Genomic DNA, 20,662 nt, shown 5'->3' on the forward strand with positions numbered 1-20,662 from the left:
ATTTTGGCTAAAAACCACATCATCGTTAAAAGACCACTGGGAACACTTTAAACAACAGATCAGGAAATGATCAGTGGAACATTTATCATATCAACAATGATAGAGAATGTGTGCTGACGTCACACATCCATACTTTGAAATAGTCACATGATGCAGATCTGGGGTGTGTCAATCATGATTGCAAAGGAGTTGTGGGTAGATTGCAGGTCAGCCTCTTGGCTGCATCTCTGATCAGTTTTCTCCTTGTTTGAGCTGAAAGTTTAGACGGACGGCCGGGTCTTTGTCGATCTGCAGTGGTCTAATACTCATTCCATTTCTAGATTGTCACTTGCACAGTTCTGCTTGGGATGTTTAAAGCTCGGGAAATCGTTTTGGATCCAAATCCGGCTTTAAACATCTCCAGAACAGAACCTCAGACCTGACGTGTTCCTTGTTCTTCACGATGCTCTCTGCGCTTTAAACAGACCTCTAAGACGATCACGGAGCAGCAGCATTTATAGACTTGATGACATTCAGGTGGATCTATTATCATCATTAATCATTCAGGTCAACATTGGATCATTCAGATCCTCACTGAACATTTGGAGAGAGTTTGTGGCACTGAAAGGAAATGGTTTGAATACATTTGCACGCCTAACATGTCAGTTTTTTTATTGGTTAACAAGTTTGAAATATCCAATAAATTTCTTTTCACTTCATGATTGTCTCCCACTTGTTGATTCTTCACAAAGAAATACAGTTTTGTATCTTTATGTTTGAAGCCTGAAATGTGGCAAAAGGTTGAAAAGTCCAAGGAGGCCAAATACTTTGGCAAGGCACTGTAGATGTAGAGATGCAGGCAGATAGACGTAGGTAGATCGGATAGATGTAGGTAGATCTGGTAGACGTAGGTAGATCTGGTAGATGTAGGTAGATCTGATAGATGTAGGTTGATCTGATAGACGTAGGTAGATCTGATAGATGTTGGTAGATCTGATAGATGTAGGTAGATCTGATAAACGTAGGTAGATCTGATAGATGTGGGTAGATCTGGTAGATGTAGGTAGATCTGATAGATGTAGTGTAGGTAGATCTGGTAGACGTAGGTAGATCTGGTAGAAGTAGGTAGATCTGATGGATGTGGGTAGATCTGATAGATGTGGGTAGATATGGTAGACGTAGGTAGATCTGGTAGATGTAGGTAGATCTGATAGATGTTGGTAAATCTGATAGATGTGGGTAAATCTGATAGATGTAGGTAGATCTGATAGATGTAGGTAGATCTGATAGATGTAGGTAGATCTGATAGATGTGGGTAGATCTGATAGATGTGGGTAGATCTGATAGATGTAGGTAGATCTGGTAGATGTTGGTAGATCTGATAGATGTGGGAAGATCTGATAGATGTGGGTAGATCTGATAGATGTGGGTAGATCTGATAGATGTAGTGTAGGTAGATCTGGTAGACATAGGTAGATCTGGTAGAAGTAGGTAGATCTGATAGATGTAGGTAGATCTGGTAGAAGTAGGTAGATCTGGTAGAAGTAGGTAGATCTGATAGATGTAGGTAGATCTGATAGATGTTGGTAAATCTGATAGATGTGGGTAAATCTGATAGATGTAGGTAGATCTGATAGATGTAGGTAGATCTGATAGATGTAGGTAGATCTGATAGATGTGGGTAGATCTGATAGATGTGGGTAGATCTGATAGATGTAGGTAGATCTGGTAGATGTTGGTAGATCTGATAGATGTGGGAAGATCTGATAGATGTGGGTAGATCTGATAGATGTGGGTAGATCTGATAGATGTAGTGTAGGTAGATCTGGTAGACATAGGTAGATCTGGTAGAAGTAGGTAGATCTGATAGATGTAGGTAGATCTGGTAGAAGTAGGTAGATCTGGTAGAAGTAGGTAGATCTGATAGATGTAGGTAGATCTGATAGATGTAGTGTAGGTAGATCTGGTAGACATAGGTAGATCTGGTAGATGTTGGTAGATCTGATAGATGTGGGTAGATCTGGTAGAAGTAGGTAGATCTGGTAGAAGTAGGTAGATCTGATAGATGTAGGTAGATCTGATAGATGTAGGTAAATCTGGTAGACGTAGGTAGATCTGGTAGAAGTAGGTAGATCTGGTAGATGTTGGTAGATCTGATAGATGTGGGTAGATCTGATAGATGTGGGTAGATCTGATAGATGTAGGTAGATCTGATGGACGTGGGTAGATCTGATAGATGTGGGTACATCTGATAGATGTAGTGTAGGTAGATCTGGTAGACATAGGTAGATCTGGTAGAAGTAGGTAGATCTGATAGATGTAGGTAGATCTGGTAGAAGTAGGTAGATCTGGTAGAAGTAGGTAGATCTGGTAGAAGTAGGTACATCTGATAGATGTAGGTAGATCTGATAGATGTAGTGTAGGTAGATCTGGTAGACATAGGTAGATCTGGTAGATGTGGGTAGATCTGATAGATGTGGGTAGATCTGATAGATGTAGGTAGATCTGATAGATGTGGGTATATCTGATAGATGTAGGTAGGTCTGATAGATGTAGGTAAATCTGGTAGACGTAGGTAGATCTGGTAGAAGTAGGTAGATCTGGTAGATGTTGGTAGATCTGATGGATGTGGGTAGATTTGATAGATGTAAGTAGGTCTGATAGATGTTGGTAGATCTGATAGATGTGGGTAGATCTGATAGAAGTAGTGTAGGTAGATCTGGTAGACATAGGTAGATCTGGTAGAAGTAGGTAGATCTGATAGATGTAGGTAGATCTGGTAGAAGTAGGTAGATCTGATAGATGAAGGTAGATCTGATAGATGTAGTGTAGGTAGATCTGGTAGACATAGGTAGATCTGGTAGATGTGGGTAGATCTGAACGATGTAGGTAGATCTGATAGATGTTGGTAGATCTGATAGATGTAGGTAGATCTGGTAGACGTAGGTAGATCTAGTAGACGTAGGTAGATCTGGTAGAAGTAGGTAGATCTGGTAGATGTTGATAGATGTGGGTAGGTCTGATAGATGTAGGTAGATCTGATAGACGTAGGTAGATCTGATATATGTAGGTAGATCTGATAGATGTGGGTAAATCTGATAGATGTAGGCAGATCTGATAGATGTAGGTAGATCTGATAGATGTAGGTAGATCTGATAGATGTGGGTAGATCTGATAGATGTAGGTAGATCTGATAGATGTGGGTAGATCTGATAGATGTTGGTAGATCTGATAGATGTAGGTAGATCTGGTAGACGTAGGTAGATCTAGTAGACGTAGGTAGATCTGGTAGAAGTAGGTAGATCTGGTAGATGTTGATAGATGTGGGTAGATATGGTAGACGTAGGTAGATCTGGTAGATGTAGGTAGATCTGATAGATGTTGGTAAATCTGATAGATGTGGGTATATCTGGTAGAAGTAGGTAGATCTGATAGATGTGGGTAGATCTGGTAGATGTGGGTAGATCTGGTAGATGTTGGTAGATCTGACAGATGTAGGTAGATCTGATAGATGTGGGTAAATCTGATAGATGTAGGTAGATCTGATAGATGTAGGTAGATCTGATAGATGTAGGTAGATCTGATAGATGTGGGTAGATCTGATAGATGTAGGTAGATCTGATAGATGTTGGTAAATCTGATAGATGTGGGTATATCTGGTAGAAGTAGGTAGATCTGATAGATGTGGGTAGATCTGGTAGATGTGGGTAGATCTGGTAGATGTTGGTAGATCTGACAGATGTAGGTAGATCTGATAGATGTGGGTAAATCTGATAGATGTAGGTAGATCTGATAGATTTAGGTAGATCTGATAGATGTAGGTAGATCTGATAGATGTGGGTAGATCTGATAGATGTGGGTAGATCTGATAGATGTAGGTAGATCTGGTAGATGTTGGTAGATCTTATAGATGTGGGTAGATCTGATAGATGTGGGTAGATCTGATAGATGTGGGTAGATCTGATAGATTTAGGTAGATCTGATAGATGTAGGTAGATCTGATAGATGTGGGTAGATCTGATAGATGTGGGTAGATCTGATAGATGTAGGTAGATCTGGTAGATGTTGGTAGATCTTATAGATGTGGGTAGATCTGATAGATGTGGGTAGATCTGATAGATGTGGGTAGATCTGATAGATGTGGGTAGATCTGATAGATGTGGGTAGATCTGATAGATGTAGGTAGATCTGATAGATGTTGGTAGATCTGATAGATGTAGGTAGATCTGGTAGACGTAGGTAGATCTAGTAGACGTAGGTAGATCTGGTAGAAGTAGGTAGATCTGGTAGATGTTGATAGATGTGGGTAGGTCTGATAGATGTAGGTAGATCTGATAGATGTAGGTAGATCTGATATATGTAGGTAGATCTGATAGATGTGGGTAAATCTGATAGATGTAGGCAGATCTGATAGATGTAGGTAGATCTGATAGATGTAGGTAGATCTGATAGATGTGGGTAGATCTGATAGATGTAGGTATATCTGATAGATGTGGGTAGATATGGTAGACGTAGGTAGATCTGGTAGATGTAGGTAGATCTGATAGATGTTGGTAAATCTGATAGATGTGGGTATATCTGGTAGAAGTAGGTAGATCTGATAGATGTGGGTAGATCTGGTAGATGTGGGTAGATCTGGTAGATGTTGGTAGATCTGACAGATGTAGGTAGATCTGATAGATGTGGGTAAATCTGATAGATGTAGGTAGATCTGATAGATGTAGGTAGATCTGATAGATGTAGGTAGATCTGATAGATGTAGGTAGATCTGATAGATGTGGGTAGATCTGATAGATGTAGGTAGATCTGATAGATGTAGGTAGATCTGATAGATGTAGGTAGATCTGATAGATGTAGGTAGATCTGATAGATGTAGGTAGATCTGATAGATGTGGGTAGATCTGATAGATGTGGGTAGATCTGATAGATGTAGGTAGATCTGATAGATGTAGGTAGATCTGATAGATGTTGGTAGATCTGATAGATGTGGGTAGATTTGATAGATGTAGGTAGATCTGGTATATATTTTGGAGCTTGTTGACATTAACCCCCCCCCCCCCGGCTGTAGATCATCAGATGCAGTTCAGTTGCAAATGTGTTTCGGCGTTGAAAGACGACTAGGTTTCAGGTTTCTTGTCTTTCTCAGAAACGTGGGGAATACACGCTGTCCACTCGGTGTATCATAGAGATGGAGCCGTATATTCGTAGCATGTATCAGGAGCACCTGAAAGTCTGTCACATCTGCCACAGCGTTGCCTTCCAGGTAAACCCGAACCTTCTGACTCACACCTGAAAGTCAAAGACGTGTTTGTTTGTGAGTGTGTCTGATTTCTGCTTATTATTTCTTCACAATACAATGTTCTTTACCAAATATGTTTTCACATCTTCTCTGCAAAAACTGAATCTTTGGGAAGTTAAAAGAACAAAAATATTCTGAGAAGGTTTTTCAATAGAAAAACACTCTTAGTTTGAGAAAACGCATGAGTGACAGGACTGTTTTACTTTAAATAAGAATTCTTGGTGAAACCATTTTTCTGGCAGATGTTTTTTGCTCATTTGAAGAGAATCAGGTCAGAAGTTGTGACTGATTTCTACAGGAAGTGTTTTTCTAGTGCAGGACTGGAAAGGAGCTGAATTTCTCATTTTAGTTCTGCCTTTCCCAAAGCCTGCCGGCAAACCCAACTCTGACCACACAGACAGACGGTTTCTTCTTTACAAATGTTGTCCTAAAAACATTTATTAAACCAGCTTTTCAGAACTTTTACCCCAACAACCCTAACTTGAAACTTACATTTTCTTCTGCTGAAGTGAAAACAAAAACTTTCTGAATCTCGTTCTAAACTGTTCCACTGAATCTACAGCGGAAACAGAAAAAGGCATTTCTGTGTCTTCCTATGCAGTGAAGTGAAGACGACTAACATGCTTTCATATCTGTAACCCAACATCATGCAGGATTATAGAAACATGCAGTATTCTCAGCACACAACAGAGTAGATAATACTGATAGTTTAGCCACTTTCCTTTGAATATGTGATGAACGAGGCTTTCAGGACCAAACTCTTTTTTCCTCAGTGTCAGATCTGTGAGAATCCCACATGTGGAATCAAAATTCATAATCCGTGTGTGGCGAGATACTTCAAAGGCCGGACGGAGCCTCGCTGTCCAGCCTGTGATGACTTCTGGCCTCATGAGATCCCAGGTCCTGTTGCTTCCTGCAGACGTCGTCTGCATCCTTCTTCTGTCACATTTATGTCAGCAGACGATTCAGTTCCACAGCTGAAGCCAGCAGCAGTGCATCTGGACAACCCCATTGTGTGTTTGTGTAGTTGGTGTGTGGTGTGTTGGCTGGAGGTTGAACTCTGCATTCTCTCTCTTTCACAGAAGTGAGACGACTTCATTCTCAGTCTAAGAGATGAGGATCACATCAGCGCTTTCAGACTGTTTTATTTGTCTTTTAATAAACTACATTTCTACAGTGACGTCTCTTAGATGTTCTTTTGGGTTCTGGTTCTGCAGGAGACCCTGTAGACCAGCGTGGGGTTTGGGTTTACATGACATTTGCCTGAGAGAGTTCTGCTTCAGGATCTGCAGAGTGATGATCAGAGAGACGGCTTTCCTGAACCAGGGGGAGAAAAAGGCATAGATGAGTGGATTCAGAGCCCAGTTCAGACACAGCAGCCAGGACCCCACGGCCCAGGACGAAAGACTGTTGGACATGTCCTTCCCTGCTAGAGACAGACAGTAGTATGGAAGGAAGGTGAGGAAAAACATGACTATGCCCAGAGTGCTGGCTGCTTTCCTCTCAGACCTCTTTGCTGTGATCTTCACTCTGCCGCTGTGCCAGACTGCATGGAGTGAGCCTGGGACACGGCCACAACCAAAACCCTGACGTAGAGAACCAGGATGACCGTGCACTGCCCCACAAAGGTACAGGCCAGATCCACGGCCCCCCCAGACACTCCCCGTAGCAGGCGCTGTGCCTGCCGGAGGTGCTCCTTCAGGATGAGTCCGTTAGAGAGCAGGGAGCAGAACCAGCAGAGGCTGACGGACGCCTCCGCCCTGCTGGGCGTCACGCTGCTGCGGTACCGCAGAGGAAAACAGATGTTACGATCCACGGAGATGAGCACCATGCTGCCCACCGAGGTGGAGGTCAGGGTGAAGCCGGTGATGTCGGACAGAGCACACATGACATCAGCCAGCAGGGTTGAATGAAGCGCACCGTCTCCACCGGCATCAGCTGCAGACCCACCAGGAGGTGGGCGATGGCCGGAGAGAGCAGGAGCTGGTGGGGCTTTGGAGCTGTTTGAGGTAAGAGATGGAGATGATGAGCAGCAGGTCCAGAGCTACGGTGAGGAAGGACACCGAGAAGAACAGTGTAGAGGAAGAGGGCCTGCAAGGGACGATGCATCCGCCCCCGGCAGGACAAGTTCAGCAGAGCTCTGCTCCCCCACAACCTCCGTCTCCCAAAGCGGGGGCAGCTCAACTCTGGACCCCATATTTATCTGTGATGGTGCATCCCGTCCATTTCCCTCCACCCCACAATCTCCCAAACTTGCTCTCCTCCTCAGTTTTTGCCTTTGTTGTTGAGTTAGGATGATGCAACATCAGCTGTTTGTTTCAGGCTTCACGTCCCCGAGTACCGGTGAGTTCAGAGTTCAACGGTTTGATCCCAAATGAGCTGAGGTCAGGCACACGACCAGCAGGTTACCAGTACAGGTTAGTTGTTTTCCTCTGAGCCTCTGATGAAAGGAATTCTTCTCATCAGTCCTCTGAAACCCTTTTTCCAAAAACTTCCCAGGTTTCATTTAGGCAATCCTACCTAACAGCTGCAGTGAAACAAAATGAAATCTGTTTAATGGAGGGAAACGTATAAAAGCAGGTTGGAACAGCGGGAGCCAAAGGAAAAGGTGTACAGCTCCTTCCACATGATGCTGTTTTCACTAGGATTGTTCTAAATCCTCAGTCAGCATCATTTCCACGTCACTAACCATTAGAGTTTATATTAAATGTTGTAGAACAAACCTCCTAAAGACAACAGTTTCTTCTAAACTAGAAACCTTCAAAGTCTCTGTTCCACATTATTTCAGATTGTAAAGAAGTGAAAATGGTCTTTTGTTGGATTTGCTGCATTAGGAGGTCAGATTTACTGAAATCCAAAGCTTTTCTGATCAAAAACATCTTCAGAGTTCAGGTTCCATTTGAACAGAGGACTTCCTTATTTGGAGCAATAATTCTGGCATCCACTGAACTCCTGAGTTTCTGCTGGCATTTCTTTCAGGGTGTCAGAATAGCCTCCCAGAGGGAGGTCTATGTGCCCCCCACCCTGCTCCAGAGGTTCTCAATAGGGTGGAGGTCAGAGGATGCTGGGGGCCACAGCATCAGTTTATCCCCAGAGGATTCCTGCAGCAGGAGACGGTGCATCGTCATGCATGAAGATGATTGGTCATGGAAAGCACGCTTCCTCTTTTTGGACCACGGTGGTACAAAAAGGCCATTTTCTCACCTTCGGGGGACCAGCTCTCCCCATGGTCCTGGCCCAAACCATGACCCTGCCTCCTCCTTTCTGACGTCACAGCCTTGTTGGGACATGGTGGGCATCCAACCCCCACTGCTCCATCCATCTGGACCATCCAGGGTTCCACTCATCAGAGAACCAGACTGTTTGAAACGGAGTCTCCATGTGCGTCTGGAGCCACTGCAGCCGTTTCTGCTTGTTTGGGGGGTAAATAGAAGGTCTGGATAGAACCGCAGGCCTCTGGAGGATCCTAAACATTGATGTTGGTGGGACTCCAGAGACTCCAGCAGCTTCAGATCTGTGCTTTCTGCTCTGTGGTGGTCTTTCAGCAGCTGCTCTCTCAATGGGATGGATTTGTCTGTCAGAGTTCTTCCTCATTCCACCTTCATCTCCTCCAACCCGTGTCTCTGAATCAGACACAGATCTCTTCACGATGATCACGCTTGTCCTGAAATATCCACGGTCTTCATACATCGTCCAAAGCGTTGAACTATTTCAGGCTTTTCAGCAGCAGAGATCCTTTTTCTTACCCATATTGATTGAAAATGTCTGCTTAATAATGTGGAACTTCCTTCTTCAGTAGTTTTACCTTTACCTGAACTCACCTGGAAACTAATGATCACAGGTGTCTGAGATGGATGTCAGAGATCCAAAGAGCCCAGAGACACAATGTCATCCAAGAGTTTCATTGAAAGACAAAGAATTTGATCTTTTTGACACTTTAATACGTTTACATGATCATTTGGAACCCCCTGTAGCAGACTGTGGTGAGAGCAGCCATGATGCTGGAGGCAGAGATGAAGATGCTGAGCTTCTCTGAGGGACCAGGATGGATCCTTGAATCCACCAGAGGAGCAGATCATGGATGTTCTGGATCCACGCAGGGAAGCAGAGGGAGACGTTTGGACACGAGGAGAGGAGGAGCAGTGATGATGATGGTAGAAGGATGCTGAGGGTGGAGCTACAGGAAAGAGGAGGACCAAAGAGGATGTAGAGGTGGATGGTGTGAGGACTACTTCATCCAAAAAGAAGAAACATGAACTCCTGATCCACTTCAGAGTACTGAAGCCTAAAGTTCTGGATGATGTTTTCTGAGAATCCTCCATAAATCCAGTTTAAAATGATCACTGACTGATCCTTCACCAAAACCACAGGAGCTCCTGGGGTCAAGACGCCGTCCTCTGCTGTCAGCCGTCCCTGCAGAACCTGCCGGAGCAGACGCATGCAGACGGTCTGCTCTCTGTGGCTGCGTCTGCCATGGCAGTCGGTCTGTGGGACCAGAATGCTGCTGCTGGTCCTCAGAGGGTGGGGGGACAGGCCCCCCCAGAGGAAAGGTCGCAGCATTGACCTTTGTTAGGATCCCATCTAGTGACATAAACGTGAGGAGAGAACGTAGTTGTTCTGAATGTTCACATGTAAATAAAGACGTCTAGTTAAGTTTCATTTAAACTATCAGCCACTTCAGAACATCAAAGAATTATCAAATATCTCTGAAAACTAAAGGATTAGGAATTAATGTAGCAACAAAATGTAGAAAAATGTGAGTTCTTATAAAGTGATCAACCAATGATCTTAAAATTGATCATTGAAACAGAACATTTAAGACATTTGTGACCAGAACCTCTGGACGAAACAAGAACAACAGAAGCTAAACAACAGGAGTCTTTAAGAGAAATCCTGAGAATCTTCTCACTGGAGCAGAAAATAGAATTAGTTTAATACGTCATTCTGCATAAACGCACAAATAAAATGCGTAACAATATACAGCATGAAAACTTAAGCCTAGTTTACCCCTTTTGTTATCCTAGGCACTTTAACGTTGGGAGTGGGGTCATCTAGACCCACTAGACAGAGCTCTGAACCTTTTTTCTTCAATGATTTGTGATCTTCACTGGTGTCCATGGATTACATGAAATCTTTCCACCTTTATCCACCTTTGTCATGGTAGGGAGAACATCTAAGACAGCACACGGGTTACCCAGAAACATTCATTTAGCTGTGATTTAATATAACCAAATCTAAACTGCTAAAGGTGTCTTTGTTTTTCAGCAAAGGTGTTTTATATTTACAACAAATGCATTTGATGAGGTTAGATCATGAATGTTGATGTTGAAACTCTGCTCATCATCTTGTCTTGATCTCTGTGAATGGAGGCGTCTCCATGCAGCTGCAGCTCAGACAGGATAGACATGCTTTCGCTCTTTCCAGCTGCTGCTTTTCCAGCTGCTCTTTCCTTCAGCCAAAATGCAGTGAGACACTAGAGGGCGCTGTTGGAAAAGCGTCTTCTAGAGCTGCAGAGGTTTCAGAACCAGCATCATGGAAGCTCTCCTGGCTGCTGCAAGGAGAATGAACTTTTTCCTCAGCTCAGACAAAACAAAGAGAAGAAAAGGATGGGTCCGGAGGTTCTTGTCTGTGACCTTCAGTCAGAGAGGAACAGGTCTGGGCTTTCTGCTTCAACCTGGACCTCATGTTCAGACGCTCAGTCTTAGGTCATAATGTGAACTTTGTAGAAAACACCAGTGCTTGTTACAGTTGAGTCAGTGATGTCCCATCACTCCCTTCAGCTTCAGCTCAAATCCTCCACCTGCAGAGGAGCAGAACCACGTGGTGCTGGTCCAATGGGAGCAGAAGGTCAGTTGTGGAGCAGTGAGCTGAAGGGGGGCAAGCTTTGGTGGGTGATCCCTAAAAGGCCATGGAGATGGCGTATACTTGTATAGTGCGTTTCTACCTACAAGGTCTTCCTGCAGTCACACACACATTCACACACTGGTGGCCGCTCCGCTGCCAAACACAGGCGCCCGCCTACCACCAGAGGTAAGGTGGGGTCCAGTGTCTTTCCCAAGGACACTTCGACTCATGGGCGTGCAAGGCGGGAATCAAACCTGCAACCACCGCCCTGCCGCTGCACCACGGCCGCCCCCCAGAAGGCCATGGTGACTTCCTTTAGGGCAGAAAGATGCAGATGAAGGCGGCCTCCTTCACTCATGGTGTGACAGTGGGCTCCAGGCCGCGGTTCCATTCCTGGTTCTGAATCTTTGAGCATTTGAACTTTGATGTGAGAAGCCGACCCAAAGCTCCACTGAGCTCCGGTTCTTCTTCACAGCCAGGCGTCTTTGAAGGCAGACTCATTGATCCAAACCCTGAAGCTGTGAAGACTCACCGGGTCATCGGGGTCAGGAAATGTGTGTCAGTGGGTCAAAGGAGATCAAAGCTCAGCAGCTGTCAATCATCTTCTGCACAGGAAGCTGCATTCTACTTTACTTTATTCATTCAAAAACGAAACGACTTTATTTTTTAATGTTTTACCGGGACAGGCTCCAGCGGCCCCGTGACGGTTGTTGACGTTCGCTTTGATCTGCTGACGGTTCCCGCGCAGAGCGGAGCAGCTCCGAACTGCAGTGCGCTGCGCGCGCAGTCCTGCGCTGACTCACGCGTCACCACGGCAACCGGCGCGAGGAACTGAGTCCCGTCAGCATCCGTGAGACCCGATTCCGTCCGCAGACAGCCGGAGACCCCGCAGGACCACGGTAAGTTTGATTTAATGCCCCCCTCATCCCGCGCGGTGGTGGGGGTGGGGTCAGTAATCGATAGATGCTTTAATAAATTAAACCATCGAATAATTTTGTCAACAATTTGTCGCATTTGCCGTTAAGCGCGTTAATGAGTCAAGGAAGTCTAGTGGAACCGTGTGTGTGTGTGTGTGCGCGCGTGCGTGTGTATCCTTAGGCTGCACATGTGTTTCTTATATCGTTGACCACAGAAGCATCTTAATTGTATTTACTCTAAATATCTGCTGTCATGAGACAAACGGCTCAAATCCTGGAAACTGAAAAAGATCCATGAAGGTTTTCTGACTGTTGGTGAAGCAGCTGCTGCAGCCGCAGCCGCAGCTGCAGCAGTCTGTCTCTGCACCTCAGTACAGGGAAACAGAAGTTTCATGAAGAAAACTGAAAATGTCTTGCCTGATATTTTCCTCCCTTCATAATCTCCTTCAGCCTTTTCCTGGTCAGACGCTCCTCCTTTCAGAACATTTCTTCCTGTTCCTGTTGTGAATTCTCCAGAATGTCGATGCTGCATTTCTATACACTATTCTCTCTACAGATCAACATCAAGCAGACATAAAGTGAAGAACAGCAGCCGCTTGCAGTGATCTGTTTCCATCTTTGCCACAGATTTACATTTTCTGGATTGTTTCAGTCTCCATGAGTTTAAGAGTTTTAGTATTTTTTTCCAAAGACGTTGTTGACTTAAAGTAAATGTTAAAGTATCACCGCTACTCCTCATGGAGTCGATTCTGATCCCATTTTCCCTCATCGCAGATATCATCAAACTCAGTTTCAGCCCCCCCCCCAGGCCTTTCCAGACATTCAGCGATGGTGAAGCTGGGCTCCAATCTGTCTGATAAACTGGAGAAGCAACAATCAGCAGAGGACGGCTTTGATAACGTTCCCCTGATCACCCCGCTGGAGGTCAGCCAGCTACAGCAGAAGTTTGCAGAAAAGGTCTGAAAACGCGTTCTTTGTTTGGCTTCACCTGTTTGTGCTACAATTTGGTCAGAGAAGTAAAATCTACAAAGTTCCAGCTGTTTAACGAGAGTGACACACAGCTGCTCTGATTGGTCCAAACACTGACGTCCATTTGTCCTCACAGGACAAAGTTTTGAAAGAATCAAATAAAAAACAGTTTTACCAAAGAGAACAAAGTCTTCCAGAGGTTCTAGACCGGGGGTCGGCAACCCGCGGCTCCGGAGCCGCATGCGGCTCTTTAGCGCTGCCCTAGTGGCTCCCTGGAGCATTTTCAAAAATGTTTGAAAATGTAAATAGATGGGCGAGAGAAATATATTTATTGTTTTAAAATGGATTCTGTAGGAGGAAAAACATGACACAAACATTCTTAACGTTTTCCAATGCTGTAATGATTGTGTAGAATAAATATTGTAGCGCTCGGCAAATACGTCACTTGCAGCGGGAAATACAGGAGCCAAGCTGTCATAATCAACTGGCTGCGCTGGAGAACTGTCCGTGTTCCAAACAACACACGACTGCATCAGTCTCAGAGAGAAGGAGGCAGATAGAGAAGCTGAGAGTGCAGCCTCCTGTCCAACATATCAAGCCCATACAATTTGAACACACATCTCATTGAACGTTGCACAGGGGTCATCAACCTCTCCCCCTCCCACACTCATGGTGCAACATAAAGAAACAGCACAACAGGAAGAATAAACTAAGGTGGAACAACAAAACTGCCATATGAAAAGAAACGTGGGCAAACAGTTACGCTCCTTCTGAGCCTTAATTAGATCAGGGGACCACATCCCACAATCCCCTGCTGCTAACAGACCTAAAATGCACATGACCGCCACAACAATATTACAACATTTCTGTCAACGAAAATTTGCGTCATAGCCTGCGACACACGTTTCTACCAGCAGGGCTTTTTTTCTTTCTTTCTTACTTTTAGCGGACCGCTACAACTACTCGACCGCTAGGCAGGTGGCTGACGGAAATCGAACCACCGTCAGTTCTGAGCATTGCTTGATGAAGTTGAAAGGAAATATTCTGATCTCCTGCTACACAACACAGTCTGATGGATGTCCAGGGGGGACGTTTAGCGTCACTTTGTCGTCTGTTTAGAACACGTGAAAACATTCCTGAAAGGCAAAGACCTGAACTACCCGCAACTGGAAGATGCTGAGTGGCTGGAAAAGCTGCACGTTTTGGTGGATATGACTGTGACAAACACCTAAAGGAGCTGAATGAAAGTCTGCAGGCGCCACAAATGCTTGAAGCTGTTCTGTCATTAGAGCCAAGCTGACTGTCATGGGGAACGTCGTCACGCACCTTCCATTTTATTGGTTTGTGTTCGAATCCTCAGAATAAAAATGACACCAAAAATCGGATTTCTTTACAGTAAACCCTTGTTTTTCGCGGGGGTTACGTTCCAGAAAGAACCTGTGATAGGCAAAATCCGTGAAGTAGAAACCTCTATTTTTTTTCAATTATTATACAATTAAATACTCTATTATACATTGAAAAGACAGAACAAACCATTTTACAGGCTCAAGCATTTGTTTCACAAATAAAAGTACTTTAGAAACTTTTTTTTTTCAACAAATAACTCTGTACTGTACTGTCAAATAATAATTTGAATCATCAATGTGAACAGTCAGAAGGCTTCAAATTGCGGAGATTAGCCCCGCCCACCACGACCCGAGTAATTGGATTAAACGGGAGAAAATTTAAAAAACAATTATGAAAAAAATACAAAGTACAGTAGGACAAATAGTAACTCAGGTGTATTTCACTGCTCTACAGACTGAGCCGCTGCATCCTGACTCCGCTCTGCAGTGTTTTCTTCTTTTGAAGCCCGCAGTGCAGCTGTTTGTTCAGGAGAAGAAACATAGTGATTGGCAGTTGTTGCTCTTTTTTCTATGGGTTTTAGAGAAACTCGAAATTGCAAGAGAATTTGCACATACATGCTGTTAATTTAGCAAGCTGTTTTACGTACGTGTAGATATTAAACTGCAGCGTTATTGACACACAGGTAGAGAAGAAGCGGAGTGACTTTTTAGCCAATCAGAATGCAGAACACAATGCAAATCCGTGAAGTAGCGAAACCATGATAAGTAAACCGCATTGTAGCAAGGGATCACATTATTACATTTCTTTAATTCTATCAAAGCAATGAAACATAATTCACTGATATTGTAATGAAGTTAAACCTCCACAACAGAGCAGTCACATGACGCGTCGTTCTCCCAGAATGCACTGCAGGGCAAATAAACATTTAATCGTTAATAATAAATATAGCTAATATAGATACACATCGCATGTGTTGCCTTCATTATAAGGCTTAAATAGGGCTGTTAATATTTTGCGGCTCCAGACATTTTTGTTTTTTGTTTTTTTCGTCCAATTTGGCTCTTTCAACGTTTTGGGTTGCCGACCCCTGATCTAGATGAACGTCAGAGCTTGCTCTGTCGGTTTGGAACCACTGAAGACGGAGCTAAAGACAAACTCCTCTGGAAGTTCTGGTGGGAACATTAGAACATTGTTCTTTCTGCAGGTCATGGTCAGAACCTCAGCCCAGTTTCAGCTGCAACAGAAGAGAAAGACCAGGCGGAAGAAGCTGAACATCAATTTCTACCGCAGTGTCTCGGATAAAGCCAAGGTTTGATTTACATAAAACCTGTTCGTCTCATGGATGGTCTGAGGGATCAGGTCAGCTTCTGATTGGCTCAAAGCTGATTCCCACCCAGAGCGCAGACAGACGCAGACGAACCACAGACAGACAGACAGCAGACAGACCGCAGACAGACCGCAGACAGACCGCAGACAGACAGCAGACAGACCGCAGACAGACCGCAGACAGTCCGCAGACAGACCGCAGACAGACCGCAGACAAACCGCAGACAAACCGTAAACAGACCGCAGACAGACCGCAGACAGACCGCAGACGAACCACAGACAGACTGCAGAAAGACTGCAGACAGACCACAGAAAGACAGCAGACAGATCGCAGACCGACTGCAGAAAGACTGCAGACAGACCGCAGAAAGACAGCAGACAGACCGCAGACAGACTGCAGAAAGACTGCAGACAGACCACAGAAAGACAGCAGACAGACCGCAGACCGACTGCAGAAAGACTGCAGACAGACCACAGAAAGACAGCAGACAGACTGCAGAAAGACTGCAGAAAGACTGCAGACAGACCACAGAAAGACAGCAGACAGACCACAGAAAGACAGCAGACAGATCGCAGACCGACTGCAGAAAGACTGCAGACAGACCGCAGAAAGACAGCAGACAGACCGCAGACAGACTGCAGAAAGACTGCAGACAGACCACAGAAAGACAGCAGACAGACCGCAGACCGACTGCAGAAAGACAGCAGACAGACTGCAGAAAGACAAAAGACAGACCACAGAAAGACAGCAGACAGATCGCAGACAGACTGCAGACAGACTGCAGACAGACTTGTGGTCAGATAGCTTAGACACTGCTGGAAAACCTTCCAAAAAGAAGCTTCCTTCTTTGTGTATTTTGGGTTTTCCATCTGAATCCAACTCATGCATGAACTTTGTTTTGCACAGATCACAGGTCTGATCCTCATCTCTTTGGCCTTCATGACCGGCCTCCTTCTTCTGCTAATGTACAAAGCCATGTGGTACGATCAGCTGACCTGCCCAGAGGGTTTTGTCCTGAAGGTGGGAACCGATCAACAACACAGTCACACTTCCTCACATGTGATGCAAATGTAGAAACAGGGAGATGAGTGAATGCCTGAATGGTATCAGTGGGCATCAGGTCTGAACACTAGAAAAACACAAGCCTGAAGGAAATAGAACTTTGTTTTCAGAAAAATTGTCTTTTTCTATCTTGCAAGAAATTTTTTAACAACAAAATAACCTTAATTTGAGAAAACTTTAAATTGTCTTAGTGACTAGAATTTTTCTCCTAAAATAAGAAATCTTGGTGAGACCATTCTTCTGGTCCTGGTGTCAGATTTTCTTTTCTTTTTTTGTTTATTTAAAGAAAATCCACCAATGGGGTCAGAATGTAAGACTTGATTCTACGGGGCCTGTTTTGCAGTGTATTGTGTCTGTGAATGACATGTTTTGGCCGAGCGGACTGCCTACAGCTTATTGGCTGCTCTTGTCTCTCATCACACCCTCACCTCCGTGAGAGTCCATGAAAACTGGAGCTGGGGGCCGAATCCCAGTACCACCTTAAAGGAAGTGTCTGCAGGACAAATGCTGCAGCCTGTCCCACTGTGGAAATGCAGGGGGGGGGCTGAAAGAAAAGATGCTGCTTCCTGGTCTGGCAGAGACTGGGACACTGGCCTGTGAACCCAAAGGGTCTTTAATTATGGCTCAGCGTGACTAAACTGCCATTAAAGGCTTAACAGCACTGGGTGAGCAGCGTGGGGGGAGGGGGGGCAGACCTTCTGGCAATGCGTTTGAAGTCTCTTTGCAGGTTCCAGATCAGAACCTCATCTTCCTACATGTCAGGGAAACAGAGCTCCACCAGAGTCAAGAAACGTGGTTAAGGTTTAAAAAAGTCTGTCCTGAAGCTCTTCCATCTATTCCATCCACATCTTTTCCTACTGCTGAGGTTTTCTTCTGCTGCTTTAACACCAGAGAACCACAGACAAACTGTTCCTCATCTTCACTTCTTCATCACGTCAGAGAACAGTAACCCTCTTGTGTCAGGAGGGTCGTGTTTGTGTGGCTGAACGCTGCTGAAAAAACGTGATGAAACCATCTTCTGATGTCACACTGCAGCTCCTGGGATTCCCACTGTCACTGGAGACTCTTTATTTTACATGAATGCAGTAACCAGAGTCCTTTCTGCATCCGGACCTTTCATTTGAATTCACCTCCCACATTTCCAAGCATGAGGAGGGTAAGTAAGCAAGGAACGATGCCTAAAGATGGCAAACATCAGAGAAATCCGCTACACTAGACTGCTGTAGCCCTTGTGTTATCCTAGGCACTTTAACGTTGGGAGTGGGGTCATCTAGACCCACTAGACAGTGCTCTGAACCTTTTTTCTTCAATGATTTGTGATCTTCACTGGTGTCCATGGATTCCATGAAATCTTTCCACCTTTATCCACCTTTGTCATGGTAGGGAGAACACCTCAATGGAAGGGGGGGGTCATCTGGACCCCATAGGATAGCACAAGGGATAATCTCACACGTTGCCACTTGGCTACATAAACTAGAGGTGAAGCCTAGCTTTTCCTTCAGAAATAAATCCTGCTTTTCACTCAGAGCTCATTAAGGTCTGGCAGCAGCAGCTTTTTAAAGCTCTGATAGATTATGGAGATGTTCTGGACATGAACGCCTCGTCCACTTGTCTTCAGAGCCGAGTGGATCTCTGAAGTCCTGGAGGACTCTGGTCCATGAGGCGCTGCTTGCTTTGGTCGCCTCGTATCTCTGTTCTCCTCTGTAAAGAACCACCAGAGACTGTAGCAACGTATGTCCTCATGTTTGGACTGAATTTAGGAAACCAGCCTTCAGCTTTTCTCTGACTGGAACAGCCTTCAATCTCAGCTGAAATGGTCAGAACCTGCTTCCCTCAGATGGTTCTGCTCCGTTCTGAGTCTCTGAAGGATCCATACTTCATTGTCTTGACTACCAATGTGTACCGTACGTCTATTGTCCTTCATTCATGTCGTGCTGCTCCCAACTTGAATATCTTCTCATCTCAAATCACTAAAACCAGGAGCGGCTTTGCTTTTGTCCTCTACCAGCAGAACCACTGCAGCCCAAAAGTCCTGGAGATGTTCTACACAGAGCAGCAGGAGCCCAGCACCCCCAGCAGGACCAGCGCCGGGCTGATCGCCGCTCTCAGCCACATCGACCAGCTGAAGAGGACCGGCCCGGAGCCGCCGGCCTACGGCGTGCTGAAGGAGTCCAGCAGCGAGCCCCCACAGAGGGTCCTGAGGGGGGAGGCCTGAGGGGGCCGGTTCTATTCCCTAAGTCCATCCATCCAGTGTTTTCATCTCATGTCTGGACTGCGATCCACCAATCACCTTCAAGTGTGAACGTGAGCGCCGTCCCTGCTGTCTGCAGTGGGCAGACAGGTCAAAGGTCACGGTTTCTGTTTTAGCACAGAATGTGTGAAATGCTTAATGCATCAAACTTATTTTCATTTCTCTGCAGTGAACAGAGTTTGTGTTTAAAAAAAGCTTAAACTGTTGATCTTTAAAAATGTCCATTTTTTTCTTAATTCTGCTGCATTTATCTTCATGATGATGATGATGATGATTTAGAAACATCTGTGTGAGAATAATAAAATAATCAGCCACAGAGCATTTTTAACGGTCCTTCTTCCACTTTTCTTCTGATGACAGCCAGTGACCGTCATGACAGACAGACGTTTCCATGGAAACAGCCTTGATTCGTTGTTGTCTCCATGAAGTCCTTGCAAGCCTCCAGTTTGTTTCTGGTTGTTTGATGCAGCGGCTCTGTTCCTTTATGGTCAGTACAGCTTCAGAGTCGACAGATTTCTGTGATTATTAAGCTGCTGAACGTTAGAAGACGAGTCGGATGTTTGAACAATTCAACAGGAGACATGAGCATACGTTTGATTTCATATTTAATACTAATATCTGCCAATGAACTACTGTGATAGTAACTGTTCCTGTCAAGTTACAACTTTTTACAAGTCCAAACACACAAACCTGAAATACTGATCTGCCTGAACTTTGGTTCAAAAAGAGGAAAAGACGAAGTGAGAAACCTCAGAAAGGTTTGTCTGCTGAGCTGTGACCCTTGTGCTATCCTAGACACTTTAACGTTGGGAGTTGGGTCATCTAGAACAGTGTTTTTCAACCAGTGTGCCGCGGGAAATGTCCCTCATTCACTGATCTAAAAACATTTCCATCTCCAGGATATCAGCTCTCTGTTCATCCAAACAGGCCCTGATAAAACACTGAGGAGTTAGGAATATAAAAGATCGTAAAATACTTTTTTTGTGTTTATTTTATTTTATTAAAGACATTTTGATAAGAATGACGGTACAGCGATTTAGCCGTAGCTTCAGCTGTATTTTGGAAAAGTCCCGCCCCTTTAACTGTCTCCACCAATCATTCTTGGAGGCTCAATCACATGTCATCAGTCTGACCAATCAGAAGTGGTTAAAGTCTTCACTTCCTTGTTCTGATTCTGCTCATAAAGTCTCTCAGTTCCAACAGAAATACCAGCTAAAGCTCGTCTTTAGCGGTGTAGCTTTCCACAGAATCTGGTGTCAGACCGTGGAACAAGTGAACAAAACCATGAAGCTCAGAGAAGAGAGTCTGTCTGACATCACTACATCTCCCATGATGCATTGGGTTGTGAGAGTGACAGCGCACAAGGAGATCTGTTGTTAAACATCTTGAAACAACGAACACACATCAAACTGTTTTTAAATCTTCTAACTTAACTTTTATTGCATCTTTCAGAAAAAAACAGCTGCAGCTTCCAGCTTTTTCTGACACAATTATCACTAAAATGTATGTGAGATCATGGAGGAGCTGTAGATCAATACAGACTATGAGTTTCTCCTTTTTTTTTTTGGATGCTGGCGTGCCGCGGGATTTTCTTTAAGGTTAAAGTGTGCCGTGGCTCAGAAAAGGTTGAAAAACACTGATCAGGAACGTTCTGCAGAATTCCAGGT

The 20,662-nt window shown here is 44.6% G+C and overlaps 2 protein-coding genes and 1 pseudogene across 6 annotated transcripts in view; 2 read left to right on the plus strand and 1 right to left on the minus strand.

The window, feature by feature from the left end:
- Positions 1-6,458, plus strand: part of nsmce1 (NSE1 component of SMC5/6 complex) — a 23,264-nt gene extending 16,806 nt beyond the window's left edge. Inside the window, exons 6-8 of one of the 2 annotated variants that reach the window (XM_023952488.2) lie at positions 5,126-5,242; positions 6,052-6,178; positions 6,361-6,458. In XM_023952488.2, the coding sequence (XP_023808256.1) occupies positions 5,126-5,242; positions 6,052-6,178; positions 6,361-6,395 (279 nt within the window). In that variant the 3' untranslated portion in view covers positions 6,396-6,458. The remainder of the gene's footprint in view (positions 1-5,125; positions 5,243-6,051; positions 6,179-6,360) is intronic. The other variant, XM_023952523.2, reaches the window with a different exon arrangement.
- On the minus strand, positions 6,442-7,387 carry LOC144987814 (trace amine-associated receptor 13c-like; annotated as a pseudogene).
- caly (calcyon neuron-specific vesicular protein) lies at positions 7,341-19,316 on the plus strand. Of its 4 annotated transcripts, XM_004084373.5 has the most exons (6): positions 7,341-7,695; positions 11,809-12,021; positions 12,814-12,996; positions 15,560-15,664; positions 16,589-16,702; positions 18,753-19,316. In XM_004084373.5, the coding sequence occupies exons 3-6, from the start codon at positions 12,868-12,870 to the stop codon at positions 18,957-18,959; spliced, it is 555 nt and encodes a 184-aa protein (XP_004084421.1). In that variant the 5' UTR covers positions 7,341-7,695; positions 11,809-12,021; positions 12,814-12,867; the 3' UTR covers positions 18,960-19,316. The 4 variants fall into 4 exon arrangements, with proteins under 4 accessions (XP_004084421.1, XP_011490905.1, XP_011490906.1 ...); XM_011492603.4 differs by lacking the exon at positions 7,341-7,695 and having other exon boundaries at positions 8,537-12,021; positions 12,830-12,996; XM_011492604.4 differs by lacking the exon at positions 7,341-7,695 and having other exon boundaries at positions 11,826-12,021; positions 18,756-19,316.
- Positions 19,317-20,662: the final 1,346 nt, after the last annotated feature.

This window comes from Oryzias latipes, chromosome 1 (assembly GCF_053564925.1).
Source record: "Oryzias latipes strain Hd-rR chromosome 1, Olatipes_Hd-rR_3.1".
Taxonomy (NCBI): domain Eukaryota; kingdom Metazoa; phylum Chordata; class Actinopteri; order Beloniformes; family Adrianichthyidae; genus Oryzias; species Oryzias latipes.